At 36.5% G+C, this 14641-nt stretch overlaps 2 protein-coding genes across 2 annotated transcripts in view; one reads left to right on the forward strand and one right to left on the reverse strand.

Annotated features, from left to right (window-relative positions):
• Positions 1–14641, reverse strand: part of LOC128982850 (tetratricopeptide repeat protein 21B-like) — a 300450-nt gene that overhangs the window by 172622 nt on the left and 113187 nt on the right. Inside the window, exon 10 of the mRNA XM_054401889.1 lies at positions 9397–9562. Coding sequence (XP_054257864.1) covers positions 9397–9562 — 166 coding nt within the window. The remainder of the gene's footprint in view (positions 1–9396; positions 9563–14641) is intronic.
• Positions 483–4485, forward strand: LOC128982849 (uncharacterized). Its single transcript, XM_054401888.1, has 2 exons — positions 483–713; positions 3866–4485. The coding sequence occupies exons 1-2, from the start codon at positions 514–516 to the stop codon at positions 4380–4382; spliced, it is 717 nt and encodes a 238-aa protein (XP_054257863.1). The 5' UTR covers positions 483–513; the 3' UTR covers positions 4383–4485.

Here is a 14641-nt window from a genome sequence, read left to right on the forward strand (position 1 = left end):
TTAGGATGGCTTTCCCCACAATTTTGTAATGGAAGTTTAGTTTAACCTAGCCTTTTCTTGTAAGCAACTGTGTTGGCAACACTGTTATCCGGTTTTCAGACCAGTCTGCATAGCGTTTAAAAATACTAGCGCTCAACTTTGAATCATTTTGAGGTTGTGTTTGGTTGTTTACTTTCATTGTACAGTAACTTAGTTCGTTCCCTATAAATAATACACATTTGTAATGTAAATTTAATTTACTGGTTTAATAACAATGGAAAATAAAGGATCAGATAAAAGAAGCAAGAATTTTAGTGAGACAGAAATCAACATTTTGTTGAGTTTGGTAGAAAATCATAGGTTAGTGATAGAAAACAAACTTACAGACCAAGTATCAGTAAGAGATAAGGAAAACAGTTGGAAAGAGATAGAGAAGGACTTCAATCAGGGAAGTGGTTTGTTTTTTTAGAGATTGGAAGTCCTTGAAATGCAAGTATGAAAATTTGAAGAAAGCGTCAAAAAGAAAATGGGCCGATGAGAAAAAATATGTTTCCGGCACAGGGGGGGGGGCCAAGCAAACAATCTCTAATCACTTCAATGGATTTGAAGATAAAATCGTTGTTGGGAGATTTACCACTTGTTGGACAAGAATCCAGATACGATTCTGATGCCGCCTACATCACAGAAATTGAGGTTGAGACTGAGGATGCTGGAGCATTCTTGCATCAACCAATGTAAGTTACCGCAAACTATTTTTGGTTGTGTTGCTAGGCTAGGTTAGTTTAGTCCAGTTTGACTAAGTTTTAGGGCTGCACTTTGCTTTACGTCCTACACTCTCATTTGAATGAAAATATCAATCGATATTTTTATTCAATTGAGTTGAGTTAATTCGAATACTTAAGTGTAGGACGTAACTTAAAGTAAAGTGCAGCCAGTTTTAGTTACATAATTATAAAACAAACTAGGTCAAATTAAGGAAAACAACAGTTGGTATTTTGTGTAGTTTTTTTTTAATAAGTTGGACACCTAAATTTAAATTCTAAAGGATGTAAATAGATTTGTATTTGTTGGAAAAACAACCAAATTAAAATATTTATCGATGTATCGATTGTTTTATTTGATATATCGTTTGGTTAGTTAGGTTAACCTAATCTACAAAGCAAACGATAATCAATATTTTTATTCGGTTGTTTTTGACCACAGGTACGGAAGTGTACCCTTATGCTTTTTCATAGGTTTCATAAACTAAACTAGCCTATTAACTTACCTAACTTAAATGCCGCAGTGCACACTGTAAAAGAATAGTACCGTAGGCAAAAGGCCCATCAGAAAATAAATATAGAAATTTAATTTTTAAAGGCTACTATATCCATTGAAATATTTTTGTTGATAGCTTAGTTAATAAAACAATATTTCATCTGATTATCCTAGATTCTCTGCGGAACTGTGAGTTGGCTACCCACAAAGACATTTAGGGCCTGTATGTAGGCCCTATAGTAATCATTATAACAAAAACTACGTAACGATAGTTTTGGTTTTACATTACGATGGAATTGGACATAAAAGTTAAACAACCCTGTATTTTACTGTAAGGTTGACAGGTTAATAAAAACGGTATTACCTTATTACCTCCTCCTTGGCTTGATACCAGCATAAGCTGGATAGGCTGCGTCAATATTTACAATTTACAAAAAAAAATATATAAACTATTTACAGTATATACAGACTTCCATTAGTCGGACTTTTGTATGGTCATTAGACCAAAAGAACTTAAAAAACTGTATGGCGGTAGATTTAGAGTCCTGTGAGGTCGTCCTCAAAAAATTCCTTGAGAGAGTAATACGGCCTAGCTTTTAGCCAACACAGCACCTTGCTTGAAACTGATTGTGGTTTAAATCCCTTACTGCAACCGGCAACTTATTGGTCAGTCTGAGGGCCATGACAGGGAAAGCGTCTTTTGTCCTGCTGAGCCTACAATAGGGTACGTCAATGTGATTTTTGCGTCTGGTGTTATGCGCATGCACCTGCTGTCTGGTGGTAAAGGTATTTAAACATTGGAGTGTACGTAGCTGACACATTGAAGGATGTAGTTACTGTGTATGGTGAGTATGCCCAAGTCAGCGAATATAGGCTTGCAGTGCTCCTGTCGCCCGCTGCCAGTCATAATTCTCAGAGCTTTCTTCTGCTGCTTTAGAATTCTGGAGACATTGGCTGCATGACCCCATAGCTGGAGACCGTACGTAACGTGGCTGTGGAATAAAGCGTGGTAGACCAGAACTAGGTATGCTTTATCAACTAGTCTCGTTAACTTCCTGAGAAGATGTGTTACTCTCGACAACCTCTTAGCCACGTTATCCACATGGTCTTTCCAACTCAGCTTTGGGTCAATCGTAAAGCCTAGCAGATTTACCTTGACAACGTCCTGAGCCAAGTTTGAATTAAGTGGGCACAGGATTTTTTGTGTCTTGTCTTGGTTTAGTTTTAATTTGTTTGTCTCAAACCAGTCCTTTGCTGCCCTAAACATCACTTCAGCTCTTTCTGAGGCAGTTCCTGGATTGTTACCAACAGAAATTAGGGTAGTGTCATCAGCAAACCTGAGTGCATTGCCACTTAGCTCAAGATCGTTTATGGCTATCAGAAAGAGGACAGGGCCCACAACCGATCCCTGAGGCACCCCGTGAGGAACATTGAGAGCTTGAGACTTAGCTCCAGCTATCGAGACGACCTGCTGTCGGTTCTCCAAATATGTCACAAAGGTGTCATAAACTGCACCGCGCACCCCATATTTATTTAATTTGGCAAGCAGAATGTCATGTGAGACGCAATCGAATGCCTTGCTCAAGTCACATAATGTCAAGGCAACAGTGTTGGTATCCTCAAAGGCTTGTTGAATGCGACGTACGAGCTCAGAGACGGCAGTGACAGTTGATCTGTCTTTACGGAAGCCGTGTTGAAGATTGGACATCAGGTTATTGCGCTCAAGATAAGAGACTAGCTGGAGTTTGATGGCTGTTTCAAAGACCTTAGCGAAGGTTGGTATAATAGATATGGGTCTATAGCTCTGTACACTTGCTGGATCTCCTTTTTTGTATATGGGGACAGTTCTAGACACCCTTAGAATTCTAGGAAATATTCCGGCACTCAGGCAAGAGTTCAGCCTTTATTAGGCAACATAAGGTTATTTTACAATCAGAGAGCAAAATTTAGATTATGCATTATGCACTCATAGACACTTGTTTTGTTGGTTTTGGCCTCAACCATAATCCACACCACCACAGTGAAGAAATAGTACTTTACAAAAATGTATGTGGGTGTTGGCAAAAACTAAATTGACAAAGAGCTCAATTTGCTTAAATTATATAAGCCTAATAACTATAGCCTACCTAAGTTAAATAAAAAAGCCAACGAGAAATTAAAATCAATTTGAACAATTTAATATTTTAACAACAACAATAATAACATACAGCCTACTACAACATTTGACCTAAAACTATATATATATAAGTTACATTGCATGGAAATAAACTAACTTAATAGGCATATTTTTAACATTATTATTCAAGAATGTTTTTAAAATTTATCATTGAATCATATAAACTGGACAAAAAAGTACTGAGCTATTGCAGTCATGAGTTTATTTCGCCTTTATTTTTACTCTAAACAGAACTAGAACTGAATACTGATGAAACTCAGTAGAAGATAGCATTTAACAATTTTATCATTATTTAGCCAAATACAGCAGTACCCATTAATAGACAGCACATTATGTATAAAGTTGCCGCAAAAAATCTGACACTTTTTAATTTATCATAGTTTTTATAAATTACAAAATATGCCTACTTTATATATTTTTATTTGTTTATTCTTATTTCATTCTTGGTTTCAGGGTAGAGAATGAGGATGATTTTTCAACAGTTTTGGGGGAAGAAATAATTGATATTCCTCTTGAAGAACACAATTACAATGCTGTCAAACACAATCATTCAGAGCAACACCCAACTACTAGTGGCAGTTTGTCTGTAATAAAAAACTCTAAAGCTCAATTAGATTCAAACAAACCTGCAGTACAAATCTATGATAAACAATTTTCTGTTAACAAATTAAAGTGCAAAACTTCATCTCCACTCAAATTTAAAAGAAAACCAACCAAGTCAGTGTTAGATAGATCAGTAGCTGGAAAGAAAATTGAAACATTTTCAGAGGCTAAATCTGAGCTTATCCAATTACAAAAAGAACTTGCTCAGAAACAGTTATACTTCTCTGAAGAAGAACACAAATTAAAAATGAAGAACCTTAAACTTATCGAAGAAAAACACTTAAAGAAAATTAAACTTATTGATCTAAAAATAAAAAATGAAGAAATGAAAATGAAATGTGTAAAAGAAACATTTAACATCTTGTGAATGATGTGATTTAGGAGCAGTATGTACATTAAGTTACCGTAGGCTACTACATATTAGTAGTTGTCTTAAACAATAAATATGTTTTAAATTGTTTTTAATTTTATTTACGAGTCTCTTTTGTTAACCTGGGGTTTAATACAAAATGTAAATAATATTCTCCCTGATAACTCATTTCAATTAAAAAACCAGACAGTCATTGTGTTGGTTGGTTGTTGGTAACTTAAAGATACAAAATAAATATTTTACAAATCAAACACTAGATCACAAAGATAGGCTGCCACTTAATTTCAGTTCTATCATAGTCATTGTGTTAGTTGTTGATTATAGGCCTATACAATAAATTCACTACTTAATTACTACTATTTACTTTTAACGGTTTAAGGTCTTGCCAAAAGTGACCTAAAATATCCATAAACAAGATTATTTCTTGTTACTGTGTCCTCTCTAGCAGCTACACCTCGGACCCTGTGAAAAACTTCTTCATCGACAGTAAGTAAGTCTGCGATTGCTTGGTCAACGTCCTCGGTGACCGGGGGAACATCCTCATTTTCTTTGCAACAGATATTGTGCAGTACAGCAGTTGCCACAATCACACTCTCAATCCTGTCTAGGTTTAGCCGAATTCCAAGTGAGAGTACGGGAAACCTGCGTTTCCACACTCCGAAACACCTCTCAATTGGGTTTCTTGTTCTGGTGACTGCCTCCTGGAAGAGATTTTCCTCAGGAGTATTCACACTGTCTAAGGGTGTTATTAAGTAGTTCGTGCAGGCATAACCACTGTCTCCGATCAATAAATTACTACCGTAGCTTCCGTCCTCGAAATTGTGCCTGATACGGGACGATTTGAAAATGTGTGAATCATGGGTGGATCCTGGCCATCGAGCTACAATGTTCCTTATGATTAGTTCACTGTCACACACACTCTGAACATTTATAGAGAAAATTCCCTTTCGGTTTCTGTAAAGTTCTGCATTGTCTCCTCCGGGCGATTGTATTTTAATGTGAGTACAGTCTAAGGCACCTACACAATTTGGGAACCGGGCTTTCTTGTAAAAGCCATTCTTTATTTTGCCTAAAACCTCCTGATCTGCTGGCAACTGAATGGCTTCAGAACTTAATCGGGCGATTGCTGCGGATACTTTCTTAACAATCTTACTCGTTGTAGAGTAGTGTATGCCACTCAGCTCTCCTACATTTATAAGAAAGCTGCCAGAAGCATAAAATCTAAGACAGGTAAGAAGCCTAAGGGCAGGCGACACAGCACGATTCTTGATAGTTTTTGTCGATATTTGGTCCTGAATCATCTCCAAAACTAGATTTGCCGTCCTTTTGTGCATTCTAAACCGATGAAAAAAATCAAACTCGTCCCATTTTTCGAAGTGATCGACTCGGTCTCTTATTTTCGTTGGTCCTCTAGTTCTGGGCAATGTTATATTAAAATCATCTTCTTCACACTCATTAAATATTTCTATAAAGTCTTCCATTGATAATGATAATAATTGTGCAAAGGAGTATCAAACAGTATCAGGAATAGGGTTGGTGGTTAAGGTCAAATAAGTTTATTTTTATTCAATAAATTTACTGATATTGAATAGGTCTAGGCTAAAAATGTTAACAAAAACTAGGCTATAATATGAAAAAGCTAAATAGAATAAAAAAGACCAACTTTAAAGACTCCAATGGGACAAATAACCTAGGCCTACATTCAGTTCATGTTTCAATCATACTTTATAAACTAAACTTGGCTTCTTCATATTTATTTGAAATAACTGTACTTAGCTTATTTGTAAATGAGTTTCAGCTTCAATAAACACTTTATAAATCAAACATAACTTTTCCTTATTTATTTTAAACTAGATAGCCTAGTTTAAATAGAATAAAAAAGGCCAACTTTAAAGACTCCAATGGGACAAATAGCCTAGGCCTACATTCAGTTCATGTTTCAATCATACTTTATAAACTAAACTTGGCTTCTCCGTATTTATTTGAAATAACTGTACTATTTAGCTTATTTGTAAATGAGTTTCAGCTTCAATAAACACTTTATAAATCAAACATAACTTTTCCTTATTTATTTTAAATAACAGAACTAATTAGGTTGTGTGAATTTGAAATCGAAGTTCATACAAATATTGTTGTCAACGGTTTCAAGAGATCAATCGAATCATGTTGTTATTACTCTCTCCTGGTTTAACCCATAGATCGGCAGTTAACCGGCCTCGCCCAGGAGGGTTAACTTAAACCTAGTTTAAACGGAGAATTTATTTTGGGGAAAGTGAATCTGAGGTTAAACTAGAGTTTAAACCACGATCAGAGTTAAACTTGATTTGGGGAAAGCGGCCCATAGTGTCATTGTCAAGCCTTAAACACATGTTGTCACTCCTAGGAGGTCGTCATTAAGTCTTGAAAACAAATATACGAGACACGCACAAACATATTTACAAATAAATAAAACAGTATGTATAAGGTATTTAACCTCTGGAATAATATTGTTAAGTAATCCGGAAGGCAACACCTCAAAAATGAATACATTCTCCATTGAATACCTGAAATCAACGTTGTTAAAAGAGGTCTTATTATCACCTCGGCATTATTATTTCACTCTCCTATTACTACTAGAGTAACACTCTCTCTAACTATAATGATATATTTGATACTGTGATGTTTAAAAAATTACCTTAGCTATTAAGCTAGACAACTTTGGTTGATGCTTGTTAATAAATATCCTTACTTGTATCTTTGTATTCCTTCTTCTGAATCTTATAGGCCTACAAGTTAAGTATCTTATAGGCCTACAAGTTAAGTCCTAGCTTAAATCTTATACAGGGTTAGGCAAAAGTCTGGAACTCCCCAGTTAACTTTTTAATGCGTTGCAGTAGGAAAACCAAACTCGGCACATATTTACAACATAAGAAATTGCACTTTTTCATCAAAGTTACAACTTTGCCCAGCCCCCAAAATGGGGTATTTTGGGGGCAGCCCCAAATTTTCAAATGTAAACACCTATCATGTGACCCCTCATTTTAAAGGGTTTATTAAGACAAATTAAATGGCGCAAACTAGAGGTCAATATCGCACCCCTAATCAAAATGGCAGTCATTTTTAAATATCCCCCATTAACTTTTTAACAGGTTATAGCAGAAAAACTAAACACAGCATTCCTTTATAAAAAAAAGAGAATTCACCTTTTGGTCAGTATTAAAATATTAAATTTTTAAAGTTATCTGGGGGTGTCCAGTCTTTATCTTGCTTGCTCATCTTAAATAATTAAAATGGCTGCCATTTTGATTAGGGGTGCGATATTGACCTCTAGTTTGCACCACTCAATTTCTCTTGATAAATTCTTTAAAATGAGGGGTCACATGATAGGTGTTTACATTTGAAAATTTGGAGCTGCCCCCAAAATACCCCATTTTGGGGGATGGGGCAAGGTTGTGTTTTTTAAGAAAAAGTGCAATTTCTTATGTTGTAAATATGTGCCAAGTTTGGTTTTCCTACTGCAACACGTTAAAAAGTTAACTGGGGGGTTCCAGACTTTTGCCTAACCCTGTATAAGATTTAAGCTAGGACTTAACTTGTAGGCCTATAAGATACTTAACTTGTAGGCCTATAAGATTCAGAAGAAGGAATACAAAGATACAAGTAAGGATATTTATTAACAAGCATCAACCAAAGTTGTCTAGCTTAATAGCTAAGGTAATTTTTTAAACATCACAGTATCAAATATATCATTATAGTTAGAGAGAGTGTTACTCTAGTAGTAATAGGAGAGTGAAATAATAATGCCGAGGTGATAATAAGACCTCTTTTAACAACGTTGATTTCAGGTATTCAATGGAGAATGTATTCATTTTTGAGGTGTTGCCTTCCGGATTATGATCCTGTATTTGATATCTGCACAGAATAGTAAGGTACAGAGGAAACACGCTTATGGAACTATCATGCACTTTCAGTTCTAGTATGTTGGGACAAAAATATACTTGTGACGAGCAAGGAAGAGTTTAAAGCCCCCCACACACTACCAGACCAGACCTCCAGACCAGACCGTCTGGTCTGGCGTCTGGCACTTGTCTTATCGTGTGTGGGACTGTCTGCAGACCGATTTTCTCGGACCAGACTGTCTGCGTGTCTGATGGTTGAACCCTCAGACCACAGACGGTCTGAGGTTCCCCCACCACTATTTTTGTCTGGTCTGTGAGTGTGTAGCGCTGTCTGTCAGACGACCGACCGTCGCTACAGTATTCATCCATTTGTTGGAGTTCTCACCACGGTGTCTCAATTACGAATGTTGCAATGTCTGGTCTGGGAGTGTGTAGAGCCGTCCAAAACGGTTTGGTTGCAGCCAGACGGTCTGGTCTGGTAGTGTGTGGGGGGCTTAAACGGCAAGCTCTGTGCAGAAATTCCTATTGCACAGGGTACAAGGTCTTTCTACACCTTAATTAATAACTTGGATGGTTTTAAAAGAGTTAAAGTAATCTCTATATATAAAGCCCAAAGTACCCATGAACTTTTGAGAAAACTATAAGTCACACCCCATAAACCACATACTTAAAATGTTTGTCATGATGAGAACCTTGCGCAAAACTATCCAATATTTCATAAATTGCCCTTTAAGGTCGTAATTCCTTTCTAAAGGGAACTTTCCATATACCTAATGTTAAAAATACCTCAGCTGTAATTATTTGTTTGTATTACTGTATTCTGTTTTGTTTATTTCAGCTTAACTTAACCAATCAATAATTTTATTAATACTTATGAAGTTAAACGGGGTGAAGCCCGTGGGTAACAGTTAGTTGTCATAATTTTCATTATTGAAAATTATGACGGTGTTCTATATTTTTACCAATTCAAACTAATTGCATATCTAGGACAATGACCTCTCCTTCATGAACAGATTTGTACATAATTTATAATAATAACTCGAGAGTTGAGGAGATATAAGGAAAATTCAGCTTTTCAACAACATTTCAACCTCGGAGCTTTAAAGACCAAGAGCTTTCAAGTTCATACATACCCTTGTTGAGTTGCAGAGCAGTTCTCATAGACTGTACACAGCCAGTGTTGTCGCCATGGTAACGTTGTATGGCTCCCAGCAACACATGGTACAACGGCCTCTCTCTCACTTGTAAGTTGTAGCTCAGCCCCAGCTCCAGGCTGCTGTTGGCTTCATTGAATTGGTCCTGCATACAAACCCACATTCACAAATGTAGCAACACATTGTACCTTCCTGAATATGTCCTGCTTTTGCGGCGCCATTGTCAACATCTCCTATGATCGTGGAGACATCATCATTGTCTCCTGGATTGGTGGAATCATCATGAATATATCATGTGATTGCATAGACATCATTGTCACCCACGATGCTGCAAAATTGCTGACGACCGGAAAACTCCTTCTTGAGAACATACGAAATCCAATGTAAAAAAGTACATCTAATCAGAAATATGTTTTTCGCAAAATTTTGGGACCTGCCCATCCCTATTATTCTTCCCAAACATAAAACACAAATACACAACTTTAGCAACACAAATCTAGGAAAATACAGATTATCAGTAGTCAGTACATATAATATTATTGAGCGGAGCGAGCGAAGCTCTTATACGTCGACTCTTATGCATTTCGTAATACGCAAACTCCTCCTAGACGGCTGAATCAATCGTTTTCAAATTTTGCATGGTGATAATGATAAAGACCATATCGGTGAGTGTCAACTCACCGAATATGGCGTTAAAAAAGTCTCTCAGGAATCCGCCCCACTGGGTCTCAAAGTTTCAATGTAATCCTTATGGAAGCAGTATTTGACACATAAACAAAGACATATGATCAGCTGTTGACTTTTGAATGCAGTAGATAAATAAATAGCTGATAGCATTATTCCACAGATATTAGAACAGGAACGGTATGGATAAATATAATCAAATGACGACACTAGCTTGAGGTCCGTGACATAGGAAGTGGTGAAGGAAGTAGTAAAGGCGAGCTGTTTGGGGTGTGAGATCTCTTTATGACCATTAGATTAAGGTAATTGCAATCCTATGATGCTATGGGAAGGGAGGGAAACAGGTCCGTGACGTAGGAAGTGGTGAAGGAAGTATAGTCAAGGCGAGCTGTCCGGATTGGGGGAACTGTTTATGACGATTGGATGAAGGTATCTACAATCTTAAAATGCTATGGAAAGGGAGGGAAACAGGTCCGTGACGTAGGAAGTGGTGAAGGAAATAGTAAAGGCGAGCAGTCCGGAGTGTGAGAACTTTTTATGACAATTAGATTAAGGTATCTGCTATCCTAAAATGCTATGGGAAGGGAGGGAAACAGGTCCGTGACGTAGGAAGTGGTGAAGGAAGTAGTCAAGGCAAGCTGTCTGGAGTGTGGGAACTGTTTATGACGATTAGATTAAGGTATCTACAATCTTAAAATACTACAGGAAGAGAGGGAAACAGGTCCGCGACGTAGGAAGAGGTGGTGGAAGTAGTAAGGTGAGCATTGTGGAGTGTGGGAACTGGAAACCGTTCGTAGAAGTTAGATTAATGTATCTGCAATGCTAAAATGCTATAAGAAGGGATGGAAGCATGCCCACAACATAGGAAATGAAGATATAAATAGTAAACGCTAACAGTGCGGAGTGTGGGGAATGTTTTTGGCAGTTGATTAATGTATCTTCAATCCTAAAACACTATGAGAAGGGAAGGAAATAGGCCCCACGACGTAGAAAGTGGTGAAGGAAGTAGTAAAGGCTGGCAGTGCAGAGTGGAGGAACCGTTTGGGCAGTTAGATAAATGTATCTGTAATACTTACATGCTATGAGAAGGGAAGGAAACAGGTATATGATGTAGGAAATGGTGTAGGAAGTAGTAAGGCTACAAGTGCAGAGTGTGGGAACTGTGTTTGGCAATTACATTAATGTATCTGCAATCCTATAGTGCTATGGGAAGAGAGGGAAACAGGTCCAGGACGTAGGGGGTGGTGAAGGAAGTAGTAAAGGTGAGCAGTGTTGAGTGTGGGAATGGATTAATGATCTGCCATGCTAAAATGCTATGAGAAGAGACATTAGGTTAAAATGATTACGAAGCAAGAATCGATACATATTTTCGATACATGCAATCGTTTACAATCGAAATATACAACTTAGTTGACAACAGCTGATTTTTACTCCATAGAGGCTAAAAACGATTTTTACTCCCTAAAGAGTAAAATTGCTACTTTAGACCCGCAACGCATGCATTAAAAACGACTGTTTTACTGCAGTATGACAAAAACAATATAATATGAACCCTTGATGACTCCGCTCAATTTTGTGGATGCCTCTGCGAACACCACCTAGTATTCTTAGTCTCAGCCTAGCAGTCAATCAGTGCACATAAGTTTTTTTTGTTTTATCTGCCTGTGTTATTTCATGGAACATGAATTTATGGTCTTCATGTACACGGGAGTTACCTCCTAAAAATGATTATTTTAAGTGTTTTAAGTTGTAAATTGCATTATGTTTGTGCCGGTGTTTCCAAAAATACATGGCGACAATTATGTTTTATGTAGAAATTAATTTTAAAAAGACAAAGTGTTCATGATTGATTTAGAAGAATTTGTGGCCCACCACTGAGCTTTGTCAGTTCCCTGGACAGAGAAATTTCGTTCCTGGCTCAGTTGACAGTTGGTGCACTGTGTGGTACGCTGAACACCTGGATGGAGGTTTCCAGAAGGAAAAGTTAAAGGCTTGGCCTAATTTTTCCACCGGCCTACTGTGCTTTAGATGTTCTCAGATTTTATACATAGGCTGTACAAATGTACAGCAAATATGCTAAAATGTACCCCCACATAGGCCTCTATGCAATATAGCACAATATGCAATATGCACATAGGCAATATGCATCTTTAAATTGTACAGTAGGCAATGTGGTGTGAGTATTGTCTCGGTTTGTCTCGGTTTATTGAATTAGCAGCTTAAGAGATTTATAACTTGCTGATCATTGTGTATAATATCATTGACATAAATACAATTCGTGAGTATAAAATCAATGGTTGATCCTTTAACCCTCTAAGTATCGCCCTCCCCATATTGGGCGGGTTTCCTGATGCGTACGAGTGTCGTCATTGGGCGGGTTTGCTCATGCGTACGAGTGTCGTCCGCCCAAAATTTTGTAGGCGCTAAGTTTTGTTTGTTATTTTTGTATATGCGTAATCAATGCCCCAACCTACTTATACTGTTCAGCTAATTCAGGGCTTCATGGTGACTATTGGAGATGGCCGTTTTGCGATGTATTTTTTATCATTATTTTATGTTGTTTCTCTCTGACTGAAGTGAAACAGCTGTCGTGAGTTTCCAAATGGAAAATTAATTGTTTAACTTATGTTTTGGTTTTGTTGTTTGTTTGCTGTGCGTGTGTAATGAGTTGTTCAAAATGGGTTATGATCTCCGTTCCAGTGATGTGACAAACTCCATGACTTTTATGTGATTCTTTAAGTAATTTAAGTGATATTGATGATAACAACATCGAAGATTATTTTGATTCTATAATTAAAGAAATATGGAATATTCAATGTAGGCCTAGATGTACAAATTCTTACGCAAACAAAAAAACTCAGTGAACATTTTAGGCCTACCTTAACTGGGGATTGTTGTCTCAATTTAATTTAACGAAATATGTTAAAATATATGTCTTGTTGAAGTATCTTATTTTACTTATAGGCTAACCTAAATAATCTAATTATGTAGCCTAACCTTAATCAATAGCAATGCAGTTATCTTATTGTATAAAGATTAAATAAAAATAACATGCTCCTTTATTTATAGGGATAGCGAGAAGCACACATAAGTTATATGTGTTATTAAATTAATTTTTAACAGGTATCGGTATCGAGTGCGGAATCGAGAATCGAAACCAAAGTTGTAGCATGGATGAAGTAATATAACCCTCTATATTACTTCATCTATGGTTGTAGAATCGGAATCGGTATCGGAATCAACCAATTCAGGAATTGGCCCATCACTAGTTATTGTATTTTAGTTTATAAATGTCATTCATTTTACAGCTTAGAAATTTGTACATTGAATAATTTTTAATGAGCTCTGCAACACTTATCAATGGTTTAATGAATGTAATAGGTTTTTGGGCTTGAAAAGGGAATTATTTTTTAACACAAAATATAACGAGTGTAAATAAATACCCCCACTACAGCAAACCTACAGACTAAGGGAATTTCAATTTCTCAGAATGAAACAATTTATATTTATTCCTTATTTTAATTACATTAGATTTAATGAGTACTTAGGTATGCTGAAACAGGGAAGGGTAAAAGTGGGTTTTCATAAAATAATGATAGGAAATAGTATACCACGAAATAAAAAAACTAGCCAAATTTGATCAATATATCCATAAATAAGCAAACTACAATAGTTTTCTTTTTTCTCCATAAGAATAACATGGAGATTTTTAATGTACTTTTTTGGAATTTTCTCCATTGCCTTCAATTATACAAAAATATGTTTAAATTTACCCTACAACATTTTTGTTTTTTTTTTAGCTGTACACGATAGTTGTAATGAAAATTCGGCATTTCTATGTTTTAAAGGGTAAAAGTGTAAATAAACACTTTTGAAACATTTAAACATCTCATAAAACCCAGTTTCCATGATCCAGCCTTGCTGGGTTGCAGACCTAGGAGGAAAGAGACAACTTATCGGAGGACAATTTTATTCATGACAAAGCACCTGTACATACATCCTGTAAACTCTGTACATTATGTGCCAATAAATATAATTCATTTTATTCATTCATTCATAAAACTAATCCTGCCCTAAACATTCACGCCAAATTGATCAAAATCTAACCAAAATTACTCGAGTTATCATGTTCAACGGCATTCATGTGTTTACTGTTTACAAACACAGATGACACAATGTAATTTTTTTTATAAAGATCGACAAAAGCCGTAACTCAAAGTAAGATAAAATGTGTTTCTACATGTAGCCCTATCCATGACAAATTGTCCGGTTTATTGTGGCATTTGGACGTTCTGCTGGCCAGTAAGTAAATATATGTATAGGGTACAATATATCGGGCCATGGTATGTATTGCAAAACTGCCGCAGTCGGATATATCAAACCGCGGCGAAAAGGTTAAATAAGTCTTTGTCTTTACTGACAATTTATTGTTTTGATTAGTTGTAGCCCATCCCCCCCTAGACTCATGACGCACCCCCCCCCCCCCAGATTCAAACTTTATAAGTCACCTCAATTTAAGGATTTTTTTAATTGCCAGAAT

Source organism: Macrosteles quadrilineatus, unplaced genomic scaffold (assembly GCF_028750875.1).
Source record: "Macrosteles quadrilineatus isolate MER2022 unplaced genomic scaffold, UCM_ALF_1.0 Scaffold_1__1_contigs__length_201487025, whole genome shotgun sequence".
Classification (NCBI taxonomy): Eukaryota; Metazoa; Arthropoda; class Insecta; order Hemiptera; family Cicadellidae; genus Macrosteles; species Macrosteles quadrilineatus.

Coding starts and splice junctions, on each gene's coding strand:
- LOC128982849 (XM_054401888.1), top strand. CDS start 514: ATGAGAAAAAATATGTTTCCGGCACAGGGGGGGGGGCCAAGCAAACAA. Junction 714..3,865: donor GCATTCTTGCATCAACCAAT/GTAAGTTACCGC, acceptor TCTTGGTTTCAG/GGTAGAGAATGAGGATGATT.